The sequence below is a fragment of the Biomphalaria glabrata genome, chromosome 10, assembly GCF_947242115.1.
Source record: "Biomphalaria glabrata chromosome 10, xgBioGlab47.1, whole genome shotgun sequence".
Lineage (NCBI taxonomy): Eukaryota > Metazoa > Mollusca > Gastropoda > Planorbidae > Biomphalaria > Biomphalaria glabrata.
In genome coordinates this window covers 18,227,413-18,254,043 of record NC_074720.1, presented here as the reverse complement: position 1 = coordinate 18,254,043, position 26,631 = coordinate 18,227,413, and the positions used below count along the sequence as shown (strand labels likewise).

At 34.3% G+C, this 26,631-nt stretch overlaps 1 protein-coding gene across 2 annotated transcripts in view; it reads right to left on the bottom strand.

Moving 5' to 3' along the window:
* The window catches only part of LOC106052096 (protein bark beetle-like), a 35,613-nt gene extending 9,192 nt beyond the window's left edge, over positions 1–26,421 (bottom strand). The window contains exons 1-22 of one of the 2 annotated variants that reach the window (XM_056044455.1): positions 26,208–26,421; positions 24,428–24,846; positions 23,494–23,672; positions 22,608–22,798; positions 19,481–19,590; positions 18,336–18,597; positions 17,395–17,657; positions 17,020–17,284; positions 15,771–16,816; positions 15,306–15,518; positions 14,664–14,912; positions 14,001–14,241; positions 13,315–13,613; positions 12,198–12,455; positions 10,814–11,021; positions 10,471–10,628; positions 7,094–9,222; positions 3,015–3,289; positions 2,076–2,290; positions 1,176–1,359; positions 645–747; positions 344–514 (exon numbers count right to left, since the gene is read on the bottom strand). In XM_056044455.1, coding sequence (XP_055900430.1) covers positions 344–514; positions 645–747; positions 1,176–1,359; positions 2,076–2,290; positions 3,015–3,289; positions 7,094–9,222; positions 10,471–10,628; positions 10,814–11,021; positions 12,198–12,455; positions 13,315–13,613; positions 14,001–14,241; positions 14,664–14,912; positions 15,306–15,518; positions 15,771–16,816; positions 17,020–17,284; positions 17,395–17,657; positions 18,336–18,597; positions 19,481–19,590; positions 22,608–22,798; positions 23,494–23,672; positions 24,428–24,846; positions 26,208–26,316 — 7,547 coding nt within the window. In that variant the 5' untranslated portion in view covers positions 26,317–26,421. Of the gene's footprint in view, positions 1–343; positions 515–644; positions 748–1,175; positions 1,360–2,075; positions 2,291–3,014; positions 3,290–7,093; positions 9,223–10,470; positions 10,629–10,813; positions 11,022–12,197; positions 12,456–13,314; positions 13,614–14,000; positions 14,242–14,663; positions 14,913–15,305; positions 15,519–15,770; positions 16,817–17,019; positions 17,285–17,394; positions 17,658–18,335; positions 18,598–19,480; positions 19,591–22,607; positions 22,799–23,493; positions 23,673–24,427; positions 24,847–26,194 lie in introns of both variants that reach the window. The other variant, XM_056044456.1, reaches the window with a different exon arrangement.
* Positions 26,422–26,631: the final 210 nt, after the last annotated feature.

Here is a 26,631-nt window from a genome sequence, read left to right as displayed (position 1 = left end):
GGATTTGTTAGCCTTGTCTGGCTACCCACCTAAGAGAAGAAAAACTCTCAATTCAAACCTCTGATGGCTTGCAGCTTTAGCCAAGCATGGGAAAAGCTTCAGGAATCAACCTTTAAAACAAATCAGGAGCCTGCAACACCACTGATCCCAAAATGTATCAGCACTTGCAATTCCCTTTGATACATCAGCTGCATGGAGAGGGGGGAATTTCTGTTGGGGTGACATCATTTTGACCATAACTAATGCCACGCATTCAACACATTTATATGAGATAATCCATCATCGCTTTGTGACTGAAGGAGGTGAGCTTTTTATTCAGAAATTTAAAAAAAAAAAGACTCACTGAGGTTTAGGATAAGTCTCAACTTCAAAATCATTCAAGTTATTCACCAAGTAGTTGTATGTAAATTTTGGTCGTCCTTGACCTATTTTAATGGTACTCTCTCTGAGTGCTGTAGCATTGTTATCATAGATTCCATTGCGAGCATATAGCTGGCTCTCAGTACTGTCATCACTAAGCAAGGAAACACAAAATAATTATGTTCATAAAGGGACAAAGGAATCAATGATCAACATATCTTATTATTAAATAAAAGAGAACTCTAAGACTTTCATATGAAGAAGTTAAAAAGTGAAAATCTTACTTGTTATAAATATGGAGAATATAGTGGCCAATATTTTTAAGGATATAATTGTGAGTCAAATTAACCACAACATTCTTAATGTGAACAACATCCCTGAAGTCGCCTGGGAATAGACAGACAGGCATTGCATTGAAATCAAATTGAAAGACGTTGTAATCAAATTTAAGCTAACAAAACAAATAAAACCATGATTCTTTTGTCATGTTGGCTAAAGAACAGAGCTTTCAGTTTCTTGTAAGTAAGATTTGTGTACCTCTCTACTTTTTCACTTTTATCTAACATCAATAAATGAGATTGGTTTATCATTGTTTTAGTGACACAAAGCATGGGCAATCTGAAGCAAAAAGAAAGCACAGGTTGTCTTTCATTCATTTACTTTATAGACGGTCACAAGATAAGGGAAATTAATTTTTGTCATCACACTCAAAACAAAATGGTTAGAATATTGACAAGAAGAATGACTAGTTGTAAATTCAAGTGATTTTAATGACTGATAGATATATTTAAATGAAATCTGGTGAATAAAATTACCTGCTGTGTAGTTGTAAAAGTAGTTCTGGTGTAGCATTAGTCTCTGGAAGTAGTGACCAGATATGTTCAGGGCCTCCCCATTTCTGCCAAATGCAAACATATTGTTTGTCATGTTACCTCGTAAAGCAGAGTTGATTGCTGAAGTATGAGCAAAGAGATACATTCCTCCAGAATTGTAGGAAATCTACAAGACAAAGTGTTGAAAATGTATCAAATCAAAAAGCTTATTAAAATGATAAGTCAAATCTTTTATAAATGCAAAGCAGCAAATGACAAAAATTAATTGCATTGGAATAAAATTCTTACTAATAGTTAATCAAGAACTTGGTTATAATTATTTTACTAAATCATAATTTTAGAAACATTTTGACAAGTTTCTTCTTGTACTTTTCAATTGTTACATAGCAACATCTTAAGACTTCTTTGAGGTAACTGAAAATATGCTTATCTCAGTCTTTATTGACAGAAATGTGTTTTTTTTTAGTGAAATTGAAAGTAGATGATGTATCAGTAAATGGAAAGAAAATAAATGAAGAAATCAAAAACAAATGACTTAAGTTTAGAAACAAACATGGCAATGACACAAATCATCTAAAACATTCTCAAATCTAAAGTAACATAGCTCTTAGTTGAAAAGTTTGTTTCTTTAATTAATTGTAATACAAGTTGTAAAGGATATCACGGTCCATTTTTTTACAGTACTCTGCTTGTTTATATGGCGATATCCTACTAGCAGCACTGTTAAAGTCCAAGCAAAATGTTTAATGTAGTAACTTTTATATCTGTCCATTTTCTTATGCTCAAAGAAACCAAAGACCATAGATTTATTTTCTGCCTGCTTCTGTAACTTGATTATTTTATTTATTTTGACAACATTGAAAAAAAACAATGTTGTTGTACCTGATTGTGTGAAAATCTGAAGGTGATTGTACTCTGTAGTGAGATATCAATAGTGGGTGGGGATGTGAGGTTGAGAATTGAGAAGCCATTTTCACTCATGTAGCAATGTTCTATGAACAAAGACGGAGTTGTCTCTCCCACATTTTTGTACTGAATAGCTCCATCTTCATTCTTTCGAATTTCAGCATTCTGAATTTTGTGTGTGAATTCGCTGTCTGGAGTGAAAATGATGATTCAAGATTACAGGCATGAAAAAAACACTTGAAAGTTTTTAGAGATTTACATTTCAACTCTTACAATTGTAAACTGGCCTAAAGTGTAAAGTGGAAACCCTGGCCTAAAGTGGGCATATCTGTGCAATAATAATAATGATAACACTAGATTTTTCAGCATTTCTCTTCAAGCAAAAAGTATCTTTTTGTCTTCCAGTTCTTAAAAGTACAAATCATTTTTTTACAAACTTTTCTAACAAAAAAAAACAACAAACTAACCAAATATAATTGTAACTCTAGTAGTTAATGAGATATGTGATTTTAACTACATTGATTCTTTTGTTCTAGCAACTATTCACAACTTAATGGCATTTATTTAAAAAAATTATTGGGGGAATATTGTGTAAATAGTGTAAATAGAAATACACAGAAATAGATTAATAATCTGTAACAGAAATCTTTAAAAATCTTTTACCTAGCATTGAAATTTAACTATTTGGGTTTACTTTACATTCACATTCAAGTAATCAAATTTTGATTATATTGAAATGTTAGCACTGTCAAGTTAAATGTTAGATGGAAATAAAGAGATTTTACAGATTTCAATACAGATTTTGACAATAATATTAAGACCTTGTCTCTGGAGATAAAGAAGAGTGCAGTGATTTCTGTACTAACCCAGTCTCAGCTGTTAATTACATGTTTAATGAGATGAAAAGAAACTTACTGGGATATGTTAAGCCAGCAAGAGGCATCTTAACAACTTCTGCAATGAAACCATAAGTTCCATGGCTGACTGAAGCATGCACATGGACAGACATTGTGTTGCTTGTGGTTAAATACAACTTTTGAATGTCTGTATCACTGCTATTGGCTAAAATTCTTCCTATACGACTGCTTTCACTGACATCTGTACCATCAAAGATTTCTATCATATTCCTTGTAAAATCTTCTTGAAAAAGATTGATTTGCAAAAATCGAAGGCCAACATTTTTTCTTGAACTAAAAGATATTTTAACAAATAGGTGTTAAAAGTCATAACAATATAAAATACATGAAAGAAAATCTGAACATTTTAAAATCAATTCATCAAATGATATAGATCTATAAAATCTATAATAATATTGTATAATAAATTAGGTTAGTAAAGTACTTGAGATAAACATTATAATTAATGAAGAAGTTATAGACTACACTTGGCAATAAGGACTTTCTCTTAAAGGGAAACTCCGATGGTTTTGACAATTTTTTATATGTGTTTTGATTTACAGATAATGAATATATTCTTTTTTTTTTTATTTGCAATAATAACTTAGTAATTGATGTTTTTCCGACGTAATTTTCCTTCGCATCCAAAACAGTCAGACTTTCACCGGGTTTCTATGTGACGTCACAAAGGTGTTTTAATCTATTGACTTATTGTATAACAGGAGGCCATACAGCAAAGTTTACATTCTCGTAAAAGAAATATATCTTTGTCTATGCAGTTAGATCTAGGATCTTGTAAGCAAAGAAAAATGCGTATTAAAAGTAGATTTACATGCTTGACTAATCATGGCAGTGTGTATTTTCTCGCCAGACCACTCAACACACAACAAACACTATCGCTTGGTTTTCTTGTCATGACCGACTACACATAGTCTCGACTAGCCTTACACTGACCAGCTTGTTCGAATCATTCAGACACACGATCTATTTACTTCTTGGGATAGGGAGAGGCTTAGATGAAAATGTTACTTTTTTTTCTCAAGTTGGTTATCCTAATGCTTTTGGATCTATCTATACCGGTACATGTTTATATATATAACTGTATCATAGCTCTGGACTAGGCCGTCACTAAGCCTAACAGCTACTGTAAGAATGAAGCGATACGATTGGTTAAATCAAGTTTCTCTTTCAGTATTGTTTAGGGAAGTGACGCATGAAATAACTTAAAACAAAATCTCAAGGAATCCCATTTTTTTTTTGAGATGTCAAGAATTTACTGACTAATTTATTAAATATAAAATTTTCTAAGCATTTAAATAAAAAATGATATAATGTTTACTATTACAACTTTTTATGCAGAGTTTAAATATGTCATTAACTCAAATTTGAAAAACTATCTGAGTTTCCCTTTAAGATGTGGGGCATGACTAAAAGTCTCTTCAAATGCAGGGAAAATAGCAGTCCATTAAAAAAAGTTTTTAGAGTTCAGACCATATAACATCCAGTTCTCAGGCAAAGAAGATAAGTGCAAATAAAAAATCTTGTGGTTCATCAAATCTCCCACTTAGCCATGTAGGTCAAACAGTTCACCAAAATCCACCAGTATAGTTTAATACAGTATACTCTCAATGGAAATTTAATTGACCAAAGCATTTCAAAGGCTGACTAACAATCTGTTGATGTTTTTTTAAATATACATTTGTCACAGCTACTCACATATATTATTTAATGTTTGGTTTATACGTCGGGTGCTGTGTGCATTCAGCAAGAAAAACATAATGTACTAAAATATGAAATTGAAGGTGTGTCTCATAAGTATTGTGATAAATGATTGTTTCAACACTAACATAACAAAGTAGGCCTTGCAATCTATAGGGCAGATGATGCTTCTGTGGCCAACAGTTAATGAGGGTGTCATGTGGCCAGAAGAATGACCAACTTTTCCCCAACTGTCACAGGTCAAAAGCTTGCTGACAGAGTCACTCAATTTTATCACAGCATTAATTTTTTTTTTTTTTTTTCTCAATTATTTCTTACTCTTAGGCTCGATTTCACAACCAAACCCCACATTTTCCTCTTCTCGCTAGACTGAGTCCACCACCTTGGCAACAACAAGGCCACAACTTTTACCTTATCTCCCCTTGAACTGGGGAAAGATAAACAGTCTATCACGAGCATTGATCATTGGCGCCAGGTATCTGATGATCACGGTCAACACCACCTGGGCAAACCTAGCAATCCCGCACTTTTAGGCATCCTTCATTCTTTCCTCCACCCCTACCCATGTCTCTCTTTGATCAAGGAGATAATCTGTGTCAACACGCCTCTTGACATTTCTAGGTGCAACTCCATTCTCGGGTCAGATTCATCCATGTGGAAGATTATTATCCTTAGGCTCTTGCCCATCCCTTTTCCGCTCATCTCTCCAGGACCTTTATAAGCTAGACCAAGTCGGAATAGAGCCACTTTGTCATTTCCTCCGTCTCACTGACAGTCAAGTCTGGACTACATCATTTATTCTTACTTCTAGAGGAATATCTGGTAGGCCGAACTTAATCACAGTTCAATTTTAATTAGTATATGTATATTTCTTGCTAGATAATATCATGTGGATTTTACGTATTTCATTTATGTTTATTGTGTGCATTGTGTTTTTCTCACTATCGTAAGTAAGAAACATAACCATTGCATATATACATATTTATATATTGCATTAACCTATGTCCACAATATTATTGCTACGTTGCTCAATTGATCATTGACGCAATCCTGTATATATATTTGTACAAATTATTTTATCCCCTTTATCTCTGCTGATCGCCTTGATTTTTCTAATGCATTGGCACTGCGCTTAGAAAAGAGTTATGAATTATCTCCCCCTTTATCCATTTTAGCACCCCTTGAACAGACACTCTCTTCATTCAATTTCACTCCATTGTTCATGGCCAACGGCCGTGTGTAAACAATGGCATCACGGTCGCTGACCATTGACCATTATTCCCCCCTTCTCTTATGTTTAATTGAGGTTATTTCTCGCTTTGTACATTTTATATTGCTACTATCAGCCATCTATTTTTCCATTTCCATTTGTCATCATCTCCCCCATTGTACTCAAAAGCAATTTTACCAATCTGACAAATGCACCTTAGTCAAGGGCATCTGATGCATGAGAGACATGTCCTAACTTGTCTTTGTTTATCCGCAGCTTCCCTCTATTCAACTGCGTATTTGGCTCTGTTCAACTACCTATTTTGTACTATTTGACAGTCCACTTGTCAACCTGCTTTACTGCCTTCTGGATACTACATACCTATTAGGCACTACGTTCCCTTAGACCACGTGTCTATGCGAGGCGTCATAACTTCACCTACTCATCGCAACTTACTGGACCTATCCTGTTAACAACGCTGCCCCTGACAGATCAGCTCTGCCCACAGCAAACTTGTGCCCACAGTAGCTGGCCACCCACCCTACTGTGCCCACAACACAACACAGGACTTTGGATTGATACTCCACAAGAACTGAGTCACCAGCAACCCTCTACCCACTAGAGTGCCACCTCCAGCTGCAAGACCTCCACCCAGGAGCACAGCCAGCTACTGCATCGATAGGACAACCAGATAAGTCTGGAGGACAAAAGTGACACATACTCTCATATAGTGCAAGAGTGATGATTAAATATATTATTGCTAAGAGATAGATGCAACCCCCCCCCCCCCCCCTTTTTATTCTTCTATGTATATTTAATGTAAATAAACATCCATTAATTCTTTAAAATTTTGTTTCTTTCTTCATAGTTTGTTTTGTTTCGTGCCTGCTCCAGATTTATCTCTGATGGCCCAGTGTGTGGCAAACTCAAAATAATCATCCCCTAGACACTAAACAAGCCATTCATACATGTCATACACGAGGGCTGTCACACCAACTAACTTCAGGTACCCATTAGAGCTGGGTGGACTCAAAGGTGCCCTAATGATCCCAAAATTAAAGCTCCCAATCTTCACCAGAATTCAAACTCTGGATCCCCCAGTTAAGAAGCCAAGCACTTTTCCACTCAGCCACTGCTAACATAAATAAGAAGTTGATAATTTGATTTACCTTATTATTTTGACACAGTCTCTCTGCTGTTGTCCATATTTGTAGTAGAGAATCATTCTAGTTTCTAAAAAGATTTGTTTTTCCAGCCTGCAAATGTCCACAAGACCATAAACATTATAAGGCATTGTGTTCAAGCCAAAAGGTAGAAAAGATGATTGCCTAGTACTGGATTCTCCATTCAGAACAAGTACATTGACTCCATAGCCCAAGTTTCTGGATATATTCTGAAACTGGATATTGAGATCTTGCCTTGGGGCTATGATATCATATCCATTCTCAGCACAGTTTGTGATGTTGATGTTTGAAAATATCGGAGTGGTGTATGTGGTCTGAATGGCTCCAACCTTCTCTCCATGAAGATAACCAGCTCCTTCTATGTCAACATATGTCAAGGATGAACGATCTAAGCCGATATCAGCTTGTAAGGGCTGCTCTTCATAAATATGAGTGGCAAACCTGATGTTGCCCCAATAGTCGAGCTTCTGGTCCAAGTTTCTATCCCCACAGGTAACAAATGTGTAGTTGGCAGCAAAAACACAGGAGAGTATATTGTAGTTGTACCTCGTTATACACTGGCTCAGGGAAGTTTCATCACCACGGCAGTTGTAAATGTTGTACCAAAATTCTTTTCTGAAGTACTGTGGCTTTCCATAGATGTAATAGTCGTAGAGGTGAGTGAATCTGACCTTGACATTTATGGTCTCTTTTCCCAACTCTCTGCAGACCACCTCAGCAGTCTTCTCATTAAACTGACTGTCACACATCATGTTCCAAGTTTTGGTGGTAGAATTATACATCTCCAGAAATCCTGCATTTTTAAATAGAGTTCCATCCCCTCTTAGGCGAAGATTAGCTGTGGCCCTTTTCACCCTCTTAGTGGGTTCTATATTGTAGTCTCTTTTTCTGCGTCCATAGTTTGACCACACTGGTGCTATATCTAGGTCTCTTCTCTTACGAGTAGTAGTTGCAATTACTCCTGGCTGAAGGGGTCGCATTTTTATCCTTGAATATGCAAGTCCATCAGCAACAAGGCGTCCCAGAACTAGAATTCCTACATTTGGTAGAAACTGCAGCTCTGTACCAGGAGGAATAGTCAGAGTTACTCCAGGCATAATTGTTAAATCAGATTTCACGATGTAAGGTTTGCCTATTTCCATCAATGCTTGTGATTTCTCTACTCTACCACCTAAATGGTTAGGATCTAGATATATTTCTTCTCTTATTCCAGTTGTTGGGGTAGAATTACGATCTGGTATAGAGAGATATGGGAAAAATTCAGCAATGACATAATTGTTCCAGTCATCAAAATCAAATATCCTCCGGCGTATGCTTGGCTGATCAACGACTCCCCAGTAGTTGAGTGTTAAGTCCATTGTTTTATTCAATGTCAGAGCATAAGTACCAGCCACAAACTCATAACCAAGATTTTTGTTAACAAATATATTACGATTTCCACCTAAAGTTTGAACACCTTTTACCCCAACTGCATATGTTTTGGGACTGTAAGCTGCCCCTGGAGGTTCAACACCTTCATATCGGTTGTCAATAATATCATTTAGATCTATCCGTCCTATCAGCTCAGTGAAATATTCAGAGTGACTCCAAATATCCATGTCTATCATGTAGCGACCAACATTTGTTCGTATCTGATTACTGATAATAGTCAAATTTTTTTCCATTCCCTTAAGTGACACTAATCCCAGCAAGCAATAGTTGTTTGTAAAAAGGTTTCTACTGATATCTACCAAGGCAAAATAACCTGCCACAGTAAAAGCAAAGTTACGATTATCCTGGAAAGTTGAATCCACCAATCGCACAGCATGAATTTCTCTTTCAGTCTCATCATTCACACGAGGCACTTCAATTTCTACTCCACCCTGGCGTGTGCCCATCATGACCACATGGTCAATTTTCCACTGCCAGACATTATTGGCAAAATCAACATGGTTGTGCTCTGCAAGGATGCCATAACTGTTATTCATGAATATGGATTGGAACACAGTGTAGATGATCTTAGCCACTCGTTCAGCTTTAGTCATGTCTTCATATGTTGGGATGTAGTCTTCTGTAAACTTGGTAACACTAGGCATGTGCATGGCATGTCTAACAGTCTGTAGTACTTTAAGATCCTGAGAAGGAGTTTTAAAAAATATGCATCAAAATGTTGAAAAATACACATCTATATATATAATTCTCTTCATGGCTCAAGAGTTTGGACAAGAATTAAAGTAAAGATCACTCTTTTATCTCTGCAAGTCAGACTAGAGTTACCCTACAATAAAAAAAAGAGGGGGTGGAGAAGAACAAGTAATCTACTCTGTATTCACCTGTCACTAAATAGCAGGGCTGGACTCAACCATTGTGGGGCTCTATGTGAAACAGATTTCGCGGGGCCAAGTTTAGGTAGGGATAAAGATTATAAGTGAAAATTAAGAGTTTATATTAGAAAATACATTCGCCTTTGCATTTTATTCATTCTTTCCTACATACAGAATTACTTTAAAAGCCTTGCATGTAGCGAAGTCATGCAGTATATCATAAAAATTCTATTTACTACATAGATCATGCTCAAAAGCAAGAATTACCAAATGTTTCAATCTATCTATAAGAATTGCTGACCTCAAGTAATTCTTCATTAGTTTGAGGCGCAAGAAACTTCTTTCGCCTGATTCCAAAATTTTGGGATAATGCCATTTATTTTATCGCTACTAGGATTGTCGTTTACCATATTGAATGACACCCCAAAGTGACAATTTTTGTCTATATATTTCAGGAGATTTGTATGGGTTTTCTAAAGATTTTAATAATAAAAATATTTCCAGGACATTTTTGTATATTTTGCAATTTCAGGAGATTTTCAGGAGCTCCTGGTAAATCAACAGGAGGCGCTGGAAATCTGTTATAAATTATAAAATGGTTTAATTTTAATAATTTATAAACCTACAATTAGCGTGGGTCCTATGAAAGTGCGGGGCCCACTGCGGTCACATAGGTTGCAGTGGCCTAAGGCTGGCCCTGCAAAATAGCAGTGTATGCTATGCCGCTGGTCAGCTAGTTACATTATAATATTAGAAAGTAGTTTAGTAATCCACTTTCAGTATTAAATTTAAAAACTATTTCATACATAATTTTTTTTTTCTACAATAAGTGACTAGACTACATGACAAAGAAAGATGCTCTAACTTCCTTTGCCTCAAGAACTTCTGTCTTAAAGAGGACTTCACTAACTTGCTTTGTTAATCTTGATGAATAGTTGTATAAATGACAACACAATGTGTTGTGTTAGTCATTGCATTTGCTGGGATTTTTTCACTTTGCTTTTTAAAAAAATAATTTAGAGCAAGTGTTCATTTTGTATTAACAAATAAATATCTTACTTTAAAATAAATCTCTTCCACTTTGTGTCGATGGAACAACTCGAGTCTCCTATTGGAAGGACTGTTATAATGTTTGGTCACTATGCCTTGGTCATTGCCAGTGAATGAAGTGTTGGTCACTGCAGTAATTAGCCATGGCGGTGCTTGGTATGTGCTTGCTGGAGCAGGACAATGTGAGGACAATTATTAAATTTAAACATGAAAATACAATCAGAGCACAAACATTTATGTATAATAAACTTAAACAAATTGAAATTATTCAGATCTCTACATAGTGAATCATTAGCAGGCAGTATACTGTGAAACTAATAAAACATGTCTCACAGACATTGAAAGAACTCACTATAGATAACTGCAAATGCCAGTCTTCCAGACAACTGTCCATTTAACTTGAGCTGAATGGTGAGAATACTGCCAGCTGACTGAATGGGAAAATCTACAAGGTCTTTTTCAATTTCCCATCTTCTTGTATTGGGGGAAGAAATGGCTGATTGACCTGAGTCGTAAACAATGACCTTCTCTGCGGCCTCAATGGGTAAGTAGTCTAGCACCTGTAAATAAAACCATGGTGATCAATGGGGTGAAATTCAGTTCATGTGTGGTTTTAGCTTAAAGCTTTGTTTTTATGTTTCTCTGCAGTGTTACTTAAATCTTTATATCAATTTAGTAAGCTCCAAAGACACATTCATGGATTGAAGTAATAATGTCAAATGTATTTCAAATTTTTATGCTTTACTTCCAGCAATATCACTGCTGAATAATAATTTATCGGGTGGGGGGGGGGATATGATACTTGACAAACAAAAGGAAATTAGATATTTTTCTCATCATACAAAAAAATAATTTTGTTTTGTTCTTTTTAAATAAATGAGACAATAGTTTTAAAATACAAATGTATAGCTTCATTTGAAAAAAAAATACAGAAAAAAAGAATTAACATTTTTAATATGAAAAAAGAAAACAGCATAAAATGTAAAAAAAATAATAATGAGAGGAAATAATTCATACAATACAGACCCTGAGAGTTTGTAATGATACAAAAAATAATAAGAGCCTTTGTCTCTTCCCCCACTATCAACCAGTCTTCACCAGGAGTAGCTATAATACATAAAACACTAAACCAAAATATACAAATAGAAAAACAAAACCTAATGAAATATTCAGAAAGACACAAAGATAGAGGCACATTTCTTATTCTATATGCTAGAACAAAGTCGTACGAGTGCTCCTTCTTCCCTAGTGCCATTAGAGAATGGAATGGGTTGCCTGATTCAGCCAGGAAAACCAATGACTTAGCAGAGTTTACGTTATTGATTAACATACATGATTAGATTGACAAACGAAATGCATAGGATATAATTATCTTCTTTTTTGAAGTAATGTCTGTTATGATATAAGATAAGGATTCAAAGTTGAGACAATCTGGTTGGAAAACCAAGCACTTAACCAATTTACCACCACCACCAGGATTTGTAGGACACCCCTGAGTACTTGACATAAGTTGGGGAAGTAAGCTATTGGCCACATGACATCAAACCCTAACTGTGGTTCTGACATCTAACCCTAACTGTGGTTTTGACATCTAACCCTAACTGTGGTTTTGACATCTAACCCTACTAGTGGCTCAAAGAAACAGACTAGCATTACATCACCGCGCCCATTGATCACAAGTTTTAAAAGGGTACCTCTACTTTTTTTTTTAATAGAGCCTATGTAACTCTAATTACCTGTAAAGTAAGTTTACTGAAACTGCCTGAGCCTTTAACTTCCACAATGTATTCCTTCACTTCTATAGAGTTTCCAGGAGAGCAGATTAGAAACATGATCTGACCTTCCTGTGTCAGAATGTGTTGTGGTACTTCAAACATGCTGATTCGCCTTGTGGGATATATCATGTTCCTAATCAAGAGCACATCATACTCTGTAAAGAATGGGTCATAGAGAAACCCAGCTTTCAAGTTATTATCAATTCTTGAGTGGTTTAGCTGTAACAAAGAAACAAAAAGGACAATGTTATTGTTATGAATTACATAAAAGGCCATACATCTATCTAGATACAAATCACTTTCTTGATATTAAATTTATGATTCACAGTTGTCATAGACATGGATGTGTTGTTGATCAGTTGTCAGCATGACCCAGAAGGATGTGGAGATGTATTGTTATATACTTTAACCTTTAATAAGTTATGATTGCTAAATAGCATAATAATTGATGCTCATAATTTATGTTTCATTATCATTGTACATTCATTCCATTAAATGCTTAGTTACATGTTCATCAATTGTTGGTTTATCTCTCACATCACACATACAAATGTTGGGAGCTGCCAGTCTCTTAGATAATCTACTGTTAATCTCAAGCAAATCTGACACAAATAGTATGTACATTCATATCTAAATGTAGTACACAGGACTCAAATGATACATAAATTTTATCTGAAGATTGTAAACATTATACCAGTGAATGATACAATTATATTATTAATATAATTTAAAACATTTTTAAACATTTGAACAAATAAGTTCATGGAATAAAAGTGATAGAGCTATATTATGTTCACTGAAATTTTTGCTTATACATTTTTAATTAAAATTGTTTGATACTTTTTTTTACATAAAGAAGAAATTATAATCTACATATCAAGTTCAAGTCACTGATTTGATTAATATGCATGACTAGATTGACACATGGATAGGTGTAGTACATAATTATCTCTTTTGAAGTAATATTTGTAATTTATAAGATAAGGTAAAATAATCAGATTAATATTAGACACCTTTCAAAGTGAATTATTTCATTATGAAATGAATGTTAAATGCATCCCAGCCTTTCAAGACTCACCAGCAGTCTGGGCGACTTGGTTACTATGCCATTGCCAGCATTGTTTATTGAAGTTAGATACTCCATGAAATTATTAAGGTAAGGATGGGCATAGGAAATGAAAACACCATCAGACATGGAGTTGTTCACAGTCAGGTGAGATATCTGGTAGTAGTTGTAGTCAATGCGGAGGGCAGGTGTCAAGGTCCCAGTGTCTGGGTCAAGGAGTCCAGCATTGAAAATTTGTACATGACGAATTTGAGATTCATCCTGCATGGGTGTGTTCTGATCATGTCTGTAGGCTGCAGCTAAAGTGATCCCTGGAACATAAGTAAACGGTAAAGACACTGTACCTAATTGTTGACACAATACAATTATTCTAAAAAGATTTTGTTGTTGATCATGCTTCATTTTATGAATATTTTGAAGATAAATAATTTTAAACTCTTAAAAACATGTAGTGAAATAAAAGGGGTAAATGGAAACAAAATGTTCTCATAAAAAAAATGTAAATAAAACATGCTCTATAAATAATAAATCTAGATCTAATTTAAAAACAGAGGTAGATTTTTAAAATGCAAATAGAGCAAAAGCAAATTATTTTAAAATAAATTCATTAAAAAAAAAGACACTTAAACAGTATTAAATAACTTTCCTGTTAACAAAAGATACAAATTGTATTTGATACATTCAAAAGAAATACACACCTGCCCAGGTTGGTTTAAAGCATTTAATGTAAACATCCTTGTCATGGCTGCATGTAGGAGCATCTTCATTAACTGATCGGCACTTTGTGAAGTCTACATCAGTCTCATCACATGAGACCCAGTTCATGAGAACTGGGGTACTATCAGGTGCACGGCGCTGTACTCGAGCTAGTGGATAATCTCGATTCAGTGCAAGGCCCAGCTGTTGGCAAACTAACAAAGAATTTTCTTCTATCCAACCCTGCATAAAAAAAATTAAAATCGACTATTTAACATTATTTAACAGCTGCCAAATACTTGTTAAAGCTGATTGGATATAATGATAAGTTAATATATTTAATTAGAAACTGCATGTTCCACAAGATCTCTGGCACTTTACATTTTCAGCTCTACAACCCAATGTAAGAAATTGTGTTTAAAGGGTAAAATGCTTTAAATATTAAGACAAACATCATAGGATTAGGTCTGGGTTAACATTTTGCATAATTCAAAGGACTTTTGGAGCCCATCTTTGTTTTTCTGTTTCACAGTGCAATTTTAAATACAAATTTAGGAAAAGTGCAATTTCAAATATAAATTTAGATAACTGTGATAACAAATAAGTAATCAAATAAAAAAAAATTTGATGAACTACAAATGTATAAAACCAAGTAGAAAGCTCACATCATTACAAACTGTTCCCCATTGGTCATTTATCTCCACTTCCAGTCTGCCTTCAAATTCATTCTCTCCATCTACCAATCGAATGTTGGTAGTTCTATTTTCCATGGGAACAAACTCAGAGCTGTCATCATCAATATCTAAGATCACTGGTGAGCCCAAGACTTTTCCATCAGCTTTCAGTAGTCCGTGGACTACCATTCCAATAGATGGACCAAATTTAAGAATACTATTTGGTTCCAGAATTAATTTCTGAAAAAAAATACAAGCCAGAAATGGAAAGAGATTTAAGTTTGGTATTAATATCTATAACTTTTTTAAATTTAAGAGACTTTATGAATTTGAAATAATCAAACTGAAGTCAGGAGTTAAGCTCTGACTAGCAATGTATTTGGATGTGAAAGAGTGGGTTTCAGTAAAGGTGTGGGTTACAGTTTCTAATTCTCCTAGGTCTGTTAACTGGTAATACTCATCATTAAAATCTAGAATGCTTTCACATTCTAAATATTCAAACCACCCTCCCCCCTTATAAAGAGCTTTTTCTTATAATACTTCATTCATTTAATTTATTACATAGAAGGCATTTCAATTTTTACCTTTTCTGACATTTCAAAATGAGATCTTTATTTTACCCATAAGGCTCACCTTATCTTTCATGACATATATATCCTTATCAACATAAAATGTCTGTCCTGAGCGTACAGTAAACTGTGTGTCTTCCAGAACTCCACCAATGTTGTTTCCTCTCTGAAACTTCCAGACATACTCAGGAACATTGGTGCTTAGAAAGTCATCATAGAGTCTGGATGTTCTCAGTGATGGATGGAAGTCTATTTTTGCTAAATTAAACCTTTCATCCTGGACACAAGAGTAGTAACATTGTAAGAATAAACAAAGACTTTTATAGGAACAGTTTTACTTTTCTAATTAATATAAATGACTATAATAGATTATCATATAGATAATGTTTATAGATAAATAGATAAAATTTTGATAATGCCTAGACTAATTGCTTAAAATCTGTTAGCAGCCCAATGTTAAAACATGATGATGACATAAAGCTAACACAGATAAAGAAAACAATGTAATGAAATGTATAACTCCATATACCTGATCAAAAATTCCCTTGTATACTTTGGCATAATCAGCCTGAGCATTAATATCAATTCCCCAATAGTTTTCTTCAGCATTGATTGAAATGGAAGGGTCAACCAGATGGGTCGCAAGCTCTCTAACAGATTCAGGGTTGTCAATGTAGTTTCTCTTCAGCCTAATATTGGTTGATGACACTACAACGACAGCATTGGCTCTACTCCTGGGGTTGAGGTACATAAACGAATCATTGATTCGATTGTTCTGGAAATAGTTGAACTTGCAGTCCAGATACTGAACAGCACTATTTTGTGTCAGCCTAAAGTTGGCAACATATCTGCCTGTGTTTTCTTTGAAATTATTCTCAAACATGTTAAAAGACACAGGAAAGTCTCTATACCACCTACTTATCAGTAAATCATAGCCATTGTCAATACGAATAGTTGCCAATGTATGGTTAACAAAAGTATTGTTAGTAATAAGGCCATCAGTGTTCAGTAAAGGCCTCATGAGAATAGCATGCCGGAAGTTATTGTCAAATATGTTAAAAGCTATCTTCAGTTTGGTTTTGAACATTGTGGATCTGTTACATGAGAGATATTCAAAAGCCTCATCATAGTTGAAGCCAAAGTAGGACTCATTAACGAGGATCTCACCACCTTTGCAATAGTTTCCCATCCTCAAGCCTATGAGTTCATTCCACATGAATTGGGCTCTAACTATCTCAATAATATTTCTGGACTCAAAACGAGTGCGATTGATCCGAGAATATTCAGTAATGAGACCATAGCCTTTATTACTGATGAATTGTGTGTTGTTATAAAGCTGATAACCCCCAGAGTAGGTCACATTGACACCTGCATCAGCATTATTAGAAATACGAGTGCCATTGATGATGATTTCTCCAGCACCTTTGTAAACTAATACACCAGCCCCAAAGTGGTTGTTGTAGATCATGGTCTCATTACTAATGCGAATTTTGCTGCGCATGTCTTGTATATTGACACCATAGCCAATATTATCATGGACACTGGACATAATAAGTCGAAACTCTTCATCAACATCTGACAAAAAAAAAAGAAAAGATACAAATTTAGATTTATAGCATTTTAATCATGATAAAGAATGTTTCCATACCAAAAACTTAAAATTTCATTTTTTTTAAATATATATAACTATATCAAATTTGTTTGTAGTACATATCAGTCTACCTAGAAGTTTGTTTTATTAACAAATTAAGTTTTATAAGTAAACTGTTGATAATTACCATAATCTGAAGTAAATTGCATCAAAAATCTAATACAAGACAGAAGTACTTTGCAAATCTTATTCTGTGGAATTCTGTACACAAATCTGACTGATATTCTGTTTGTTTTTGATGTATATGATTCAGGAAATGAACCATTTTCAATGTTAAATACAATATTTGGATAGCCGGATTCCATGAATGTCAAAGTTCCATTAGCTACAGGATCTCGTTCAATGATCATAAAGTGAACTGTTATTTTCATGTTGGGAGACGTAGAAAAACTCTGAAAACATTCAAAGAGATATTCTGCTGAATGGTCAACTGCATATGATGAACATTCCTAAACAATTTTTTTTCAATGTTTTAATTCAAGTGTACACTTTTTATTCCTACCCTCTCACAGTTTCCACCAATAGCAACAGAAGTAGCTTGACCCCCATCAACTTGTACCAAGTCCATGTGTTGAAAGAATGGATAGGTCACATCCTCTGTGTTGACTTGGGCACAGAATGACTTCTCTGGAGGAAACTTGATGCGAAAATCAAATATAGTCAAATTACTGATGTAAAATTTGATGCCATCTCCCCAATTGTTGTTGACTTCAGTCATGTTCACCAAGGTTCTTCCAATAGATGACTGAATGAACATGCCATAACCTGTCCAAATACAACCAAAGATTGATTAACCAAGTCAAGTTTGTTAGCTTGTGAAGTATTCTAATGTTTCTCACAATAATAACACTGATAACATTAGCTTTAACTTTAATAAGATTAGTCAAGTACATTTTTACAATAAAAAGACTAATAAAATAACTTTTTACTTCATCAAGACTAGAAATGTTTTTAGAATGAGTTCACATCAGTTTAACATAAAAGCAGAGTGTAGAGTCACATAAACAAATGTTACAAAAAAAAAATATTCTTACAAGACTCAAGATACATGCTAAGTATTAAGAAAAAATTAATTTTGTGCAAAGAAAAAAGCATTTTGATAGCAATGAAGTGGGAAAGCTATTTCTCTGTACTTTTAGACAGAAAAGATGTTTTTGAAATTTAACTTATTCCTATATAAGCACCAGATCGGTCAGTGTTTGTTAGCATCAAATTATACATTTCCCTGAACTTGCACTAGAGCTTGTATAAATAAATAATTTTTAACATTAATGGGAAAGTTTAACTGCAAATTTCTAGATGAGAATGTTGTTTTGTAAATTATCTTTAAACAAAAGCTTAATTGTAATAATGTAATAATTATTTTGAAATTAAGCATTTGTATTGAAAATGTCAGATACTTTTTTATTTTCTATTTGATAATCCTAAATTGAAATAACTTACCTCTATTGTAAGAGATGGTTGAGTTGGCTATATGGATAGGGCTGACAACCTCAGTCAAGTTCAAAGCATCATAAGCACTATAGCGAATTGTGATATTGTTCATCATGGGAACATAAGGGCTGGCACTGATGGCTGCTTTCTGATAAAAAATATTTGGCTCTGAAGTTTTCCCATGGAATGTGTCTAGGCCAGTGTAGCTGATATCCAGATATTCAAGAAAAGACAAAGACTCATTCATGTAAACTCTTTTGTTATCTAGGAGCTGAAACAATATTTGTTAAGAAATTAGTTACTTTCAATATTCTTACAATATTAATTCTAATTGAAAATAAATGTTTTTTCTTAAACAGTTACAGACAAGTTAGTGAAGTTCCTATTGAGGTAAGATATCTTTAGTACAAAAAGCCATCAGTTTATATGTGGCTGGCAAAACAGCCAACTGCCTTTATTTCTTCTACAAAAAAAAAGGTAGGCACAGGTATAAAATCCCAACCTCTACTGGGATTTTAACAATTGATTGGCTATTGTCATACGCAGCTAGAGTATTTCTTATCTTTGCCCACTATTGTTGGTCATATATCTTTACTCAGTCGTGGCACTTTAATGGATAGCTTTCAGTGTTCCAGCATTATTTACTCCTTTTTAAGGTAGGTATTTACGTAACCTAGTTCTACTGTTCACCTTGCCTCACTGATGAAATTCTGTAGGGGAGGTCATTGTTATTTGTTTTGTTTATAGGAAGCAAGTTTGAGTCTGAGCTAGCTATGAGTTCTCAGGTTCTCAAGGAGTTAGTTGTGGGTTTACCTAATACTAGGGTATGAAGTTAAAGATAGTGGTAGGAGTGAGATGAAGTTGTCAAAGTATTTTACAACTTGGTTCTTACACATCAGAGTTACTGGTAATTCAGTACAATGGCTAATGTATTTCTCCAGTAACTCATGCAAAGAGAAAACACACAAGCCTAGACAAAAACTCTTTCGTTCCAATAGTTATGTAGGAATAAAATATGTTTCCAAATCTAGAAAGGATAACAAACATTTTCTTTCACAATCTAAAAATATTAACAACATCAAGGACAAGATATAACTTACTAGATAAATGAAATATCTAGAATTAATATAATTGTGTGTACATTGAACTATTACCTGATAGCGTGGCTCTGTACTTGAATTATAAAATTCAATACTTCTCCAATGATCAAGTGCCAATCCTGGACGTAAGCCTTCACACTCAAAACCAATCACTTCCTGACCATCTAAAAAAAAAAATTTGTAATTACTTTATGCAAATTTTGTATAGGTCTATATTTATTACTGTATATAATAATCAAGGAAAAAAGGAATAATTAAATTGCTTAATGTTCCTGGTACATCATAAAACTGAAATGTTTAAATGAAAAGAAATAAACAATAAAAACTGATTTGATACAATAAATTTAAAATTAAAACTATATATTGTGGAAATGGCTGCATGGTTATGTGGTATGTAACTGGGACTTTTATCCCATTCATCACAAGTTCGAACTCTCCCATTTGCTATCCCTAGCCATCCTGCAGGAGGTTTGGGCTAGGATGTATTAATCATCATTTCTGAAGTAACATCTGAATCTTAAAAAAAAAACAACTAACAAATGTCAGTGACTCTAACTGATTTGAAAACCACATGATTAATCCAAAGCTCTTCAATGACAATTAGTAAATGGAAATGTGAATGGAATATAGATATAAAATGTTTTTATTGTTGCAATCAAATATATATTTCATTACTGAAACATATAGATATAGTTATTATTAGTTAAGTTTTGGTCTAGCGAGGGGACAGTATCCTGGAGAAGGTTTCTGTGTTGCCTTTAGGGGCTCAGCAAAGCAAACACAACTATGCTCAAGTCAAGATTCAAATTTGAGCACCCTTGATCTCTCAGCCACTATTTACAACATATTGTAATAACTGAAGTGAGGCAACTCAACAAGGCACATCGATATTTATTGACAAGACATCACAGGTACACAAACAACATCTATCTTAGGCACAATCTCTCCATATTGGCCCTTTCCTTGGGCGGTAATCCGTTTCTCTCCTAATGTCAACATCCGACTTGTTTAGTCACAGATAGTGCGCACCTTCTTTCTGCACTATCTTGGATGGCGGTGCGCATGGCAAAGTCATAACATTGCCCCCGTCTTAGCAATTTTCGTCCCGAAAAGAAACACTGCAGCTGAGGTTTGACAGTTCAGGTGGAGGTCAATCAGTGGGAGCCACAGGCTGCAGGGAGCGTGTTCCCCACAAAGCCATCCGCATTGTTTTCCTCCAGTGCCGCTTTCTCTTTCTCCAGTTGACCAGGTTGTTGTTGATGACGATGACGTGGCCGTTTGACACACAAAGAGATAGTGTCGAGCACTGTTTTCTTCAGCACGGCTGTTGATCGGACACGCTGTCTCAGCAGACTTTCCCAACAGACGCCTCTCAAGGGAGCTGCAGGTTCACATGCAGCCACGTTGCAAACAAAGTCCAATGCACTGCAGTCATCCTCAGATAACAGTCTCACGTCCAGAAGATAGGTCTCTTCAGGTTCAAGTGGAAAATGTCTTCCTCTTGACAGCTCAGATTTAGAGTGGTTTGATTGACATTCATCTATGCCAATGTTGATGATGATGGTAGAAGTACATATGCCCTGTTGGTGGTTTTCTTGGCATCTAAATTCTATGTGTGATGCGCCGCACGTACAGTTCATGCTAAACCTCTGGATGCAGTTGTCAAGCTTCGAATTTCCCCGTGAGCACCAACAGATAGGCAGAGGTCTTTAAGGTCCATAGCAACAGGCTTGAACGCAGACCCAACGTTGTCTTGCTCCGTCCGGCTCATTGAGGTACTGGTAACAGGTACAACAGAAACAAACGCTTCATGCACATAACAGACTTCCGTTTCTTCCTTTGTCTCTTTCCGATCGATTCGGTACATCTCGTTGAGATCATCACAGCAATCGTTGTCACGTTTCTCATCTTGAAAGTCACAACCACAAGACTTGCAGACACAGACGGCGCTCCAATTCCCAGCGTCTCCATCACCACTGTTTGTGCAGCCACAGTCTTGACCATGCAATTTCTTTACCAATGAGCCTACAGGCAACTGCTCCTTTACCAACGAGTCTACTTGAGACACCATTTTATCTACCTTGTTCCCCATACTGTTAATTTGTTCACACAATGCATCAATACCTTCATTTATCTTGCCAATAAGCTCTTAAATCTCCGGTTCAATTTCAAATAGGTAGGTCTCTGGATCTTCGTCTTCATCAATTAGGGCTTGCCGGAGACGAACTGTAAGCACTTCCTTGTTACCACCAAGCTTCAGGTGTCTGTAACGAAGTTCCTGCCTTAGCTCTTTAACTAAGAGTTGGTCTAGTTGTTTCAGAGATGCCATTGTTCTAGAATCCTACCTCCTCTCGTTGAGTCGCCTATAATCCCACTTCTGACACCAATGTAATAACTGAAGTGAGGCAACTCAACAAGGCACATCGATATTTATTGACAAGACATCACAGGTACACAAACAACATCTATCTTAGGCACAATCTCTCCATATTGGCCCTTTCCTTGGGCTGAAATCCGTTTCTCTCCTAATGTCAACATCCGACTTGTTAAGTCACAGATAGTGCGCACTATCTTGGATGGCGGTGCGCATGTTAAAGTCATAACAATATTGACAGAGTTATATATGTTAGGTTTAAAGGTTTAATATCATATTATTATGGTTAAAGGTTGTTGATGAAAAAGATTAATGGAATATGAATTACGGAAGTAGAGGAGTTGTCTGCATGATTGTAAAGGTGACATAGCCAAAGTTTAATTATAATAAAGTCATTTTATAAAAACCAATGTTCCTCTCAGTTAAGAGTATTTTTATACAGTTTTTATATTGGGTATACTTGTGAATATCTTGATAACATTCAAGGAATTTTTATTTTACCTATGAAGAATAAAAATAAATCAATGAGCAGCATTACATGTGCTATTTCATTCTTTCATGAGAGCAGAAAAATGAATTGTATTGAAGTGAAAGGGAAAATACAAGCTATGTAATTTGTAATTAAAACAGTCACACCAGTAATTATAGTATGTAAACAAAGTGTTTTTTAAACATTAACAATTACATGTTTTACTAATAATTTAATAGCAAATGCCAAATTTGAAATTGTACACTGTTCATTGAGTACATAATTTATATCCAGAAGCTACTTTTCAAAATAGGTCTATCAAGGTCTACATAACTTACCACAAATGTGCCTTCCAATTTGCATATTCACAGCACCAGGGCAGTCAAACAAGTTATTCTCCCCTCCTTTGCAATCAGGTTTCTCCCACAAGATATAGTCAGTCAAGTTGCGGGCAAATGAATGATATGTGAAGTTACCTTTCAAAAAACCCAGATGCCGGCATGTTACATTGGCATCAATGGCTGTAAAGCTATAGATATATTGAGCAAAAAAAAAAGCATCAGTTAAAATTTACCTAAAATATTTATAAGATATTAAATTAGTAAGCAGCTTCCAAACCTTTTTATAAAATGTTAAAGTAAAATCTATGGCAAGATAATGAAAGATTGTACTAGGCAAATGCTTTAAAAATTTTAATTTAATAATCCTATTAGTATGTGCATCAAATGGCTGTCTGGTCATATACTATATGCTCTAAACTACTGTCATGATGCACCCTAGTTCAAACCCTCATGGCAGCTATCACCTACCATCCTGCAAGAGACCTGGGCTAGGATGTAATAATCTGAAGGAATGTTAGAAAAGTATATAACAACACTTAATTTTGTGTAGGTATTCTATGTTATTGAAGTTTTTGTTCTATTTGTTTTTAGAACAAACACCTCCACTGGTAATTAATGAGTAAACTAGCAGAAACAATAAAATATGCTATTGAGCTTAAGATTCTGTTCAAGATTTGATGCAGCCAAGATTATTACTTTGGTTTTGATGATAGTTGTACTTCTATTCCACTTTTATGAATACTTGATATCTCTATGTATTTGTGCTTGCCATATAACAGCTTTTTATGCCAATATAAAGACATAAATAAAATGCAGTCAGATCATTTGTCAAGCAGGCATCAAGCAAAGATTCACTATCTAAAGAAAAAGTGAATTAACTTACTTGTTGTAGTTTGTGCAGACAGCTCTCCACTTGTATTTAAATTTGAGATCAAGCCGCCCATCTCTTGTTGTATTACCCATACTGAGTCTTGCATCATCCTGCCAGTTACCACTGGGTTTACCCAGGTCCTCACCTTCAGCTTTAGTCATTGTAATACGACCTCCAGGATCATAGCTTCCCTATAAACAAAATGTTTAATAATATAAACTAGATAAATAGTATGTCTAAAAATGACTGATGTCCTACTTAACTGATAAAATAATGAATCAATGCAATGGTGATAGAGTGCTAAATTCCCAAACACAGTTTTAGTAAAGGGTATTTTTTTCATGAGATTTTAGGTGATTTGTGAATCTATTGAACTGTTAAGAAAAATAAAATGAATTTAAGTTGTACTAATGGTGATCATATGATGACCTTATTAGCTACATAACAATTTGATTTATTATTGGCATCATATTGGTTCATGTTATAAAATCCAACAATCAAAATGGGCAGTGAAAATGCACCATAAATATCTTGAATTGTCATCTGATTAAAATGAAGCAAAAGGAGATATCAATCATTCCATTGTTTCATCCAGTAATTATCAAATAGACTTGAGACATAGATCAGATTAGTCAATAAATACAATAGTAAAATAAATAGAATGATGTGTTTGATGACTTCCAGAGAACTGTTTTCTAATTTTGAAATGCTGATTTAGTCAATTTATTTTGAAAAGAGTCTAAATCTATTCACCTTTTAGCATTTAAATGGATTTGATTAACTATTTGGCACCCTGAGAATTAATAAGTGAAGTATTTAATAAAACATGAAACAACTAATAACTTTTGTATTTTAAGTCTTAACCTATGGATTTCTCAATTTTTTTTTCTCTTTTCTTACTTGTAATAAATTGTGCAATAAGTTACTTCCTTTCCAAACTACTCACCCTAGCTATCAGAGTTCCATTTACAATCATGCCCATACCAGGAGCAAATTTCAAAATGCAGCCAGGCTCGATATACAAACATCCTCTTGGGGTGATCTCAATGTTGCCTCTAATGATATGCGGGTTGTGTGCCTTGATAAGGGCCCTGCTATCATTAATAATTCCACCACCATTAAATCTGTCTATTATAGGAGGCCTGCATCTTTCTGGGATATGGTTCAAATACCAGATTCTGTTGTCTGATATCACAGGCTTATCACCTATTGGTGGTGGGGGCGTGATTTGACCACCTATCAATGTCAAAGTCCAAAACAAGATCAAAACATAGAAATAGATAGATAATCGCAGACCTCTGGCTCTTGACAATGAGGCTGCATTTTTCTTACAACAATGAGGTAGCATCTCCATCATGACAAAACCTGTAAATGTTTATTAAAATTCATACAAAAAAAATAATAAGTAAACTTGAATGTTAATTCAATTCAGCAATAGGAGTTTTATAATTTGTTTTGTATTTTGGTGCATCTGGTGTACAGAAGAAAGGAAGTGTTGATCAGCTTTTAGTTGTAGCCAGATGATAATTTTTGAGCATGTGAGAATCAAATATTTTAAGCTCTTCCAGGTCTAGCTTTGATTTAGTAGGCTACATTGAAGTTAAATTTAGTGTCTTTGACATTGTTTAGACCATCTCAAAGTTGGTTCCATACAGTATTTTATTATTTGAGTTTGATCCACAATGCTCATGTTTTTTTAGAGCAAATACTTTTAACCTTCAGCTACTCAGACTTGATAGCAGTTACTATATAAGGTAGTCAAGATGGGCAGACACTAAAGCAAAGTTATTATAAGGCAATTACTTGATGGCAGTCACTGTTATTACTGTATTTAAAATATATATTTCCATGAAGGAGTACTTGGATTATTATGTTTATTTTATTTCTTATGTGGTGATATTAAGATATTTTATATAATAAACATATGATTATCATTTGTGTCTGCCATAAGAAGACTTATTTGATTATTTATGAAAGATGTCTGAATGTACAATTATTCTGTCACAATATAATTATGAACCCAAATGTCACCCAACAACTGCTAAAATAACATGGTGACACATAGTCATTGGTGTAGCTTCAAACACATCACTTTTTTTAAATAGATAGGCAATAACTGTCTAAATCTAGACTCTAATTTTTACTTGATCACTTCATCATATTTTACTGTTGAAATTTTTTATTTAGATCTTGAATTAGTCAGACAATTATTTATTATTTAATATTAAATTATTATTATATTTGTTTGACTTGACTAATTTTAGATGATACATTAAATGATGTATTTTAAATTAATGATTTATTATAATAAATGTATAATTCATTTTGCTTTCTTAACTTAAGACTAGATTTCCAAATAAGTCTAGAGTAATTAATATATAATATAGTAAACTAGAGATATAATATTATAATGATATACAGGGGGATTACAGTGTAGGCCTATACACTATAGTATAGTAATAGTAGATCTATATATTTATAGATATCTAGACTTCTAAACTCTAGACTAGACTACTCTAGATCTATATTAGTTTTTTTTTTATTTAAAATTATTAGATCCAGATTCTAAACTTAAAATAGTTAAAAGTTTTATTTTTAGGGGGTTAGTCTCTAAACTCTAAACAAACTATCATTACTAGATCTATGTCTATTATATTCTAGTATAAAAAAAAACAAAAAGCCATAAAACTAAAGTTAAAGTTAAAGTCTAAACTCTAAAGTGTCACCATTCTTTGCCAATAAATGAATAATAGAAATGTGATGAATATCCAATGAACAATGTGTCAAAGTTTGTTCGCATAATACTTTAATTAAAATGACCAAACTATGACACATTGGACTAAATCTAGTTCTGTGTAAAGATCTTAATTGTTTTCTTCCGGGATAGCCATTGTAAGAAACTACAGTACAGGTGCACAGTCAAACTAGTCTCGTCACAGTCCTTGCAAATCTCGTTCCAGGTGACACAGGTAAAAAAAAATAGTAAGCTTGAGTGACGTTGCTATTTTAAGACTCTCCGAAACGTTTTTCCGAATTCCAAATGTGACTAGATCTATCTAAATCTAGATCTCTAATAGATCTCTAATCTAGATTTAAATCAAATGGTCTTCTAAGGATTGTTTTTCAATTTTAAAATTTACACACACACAA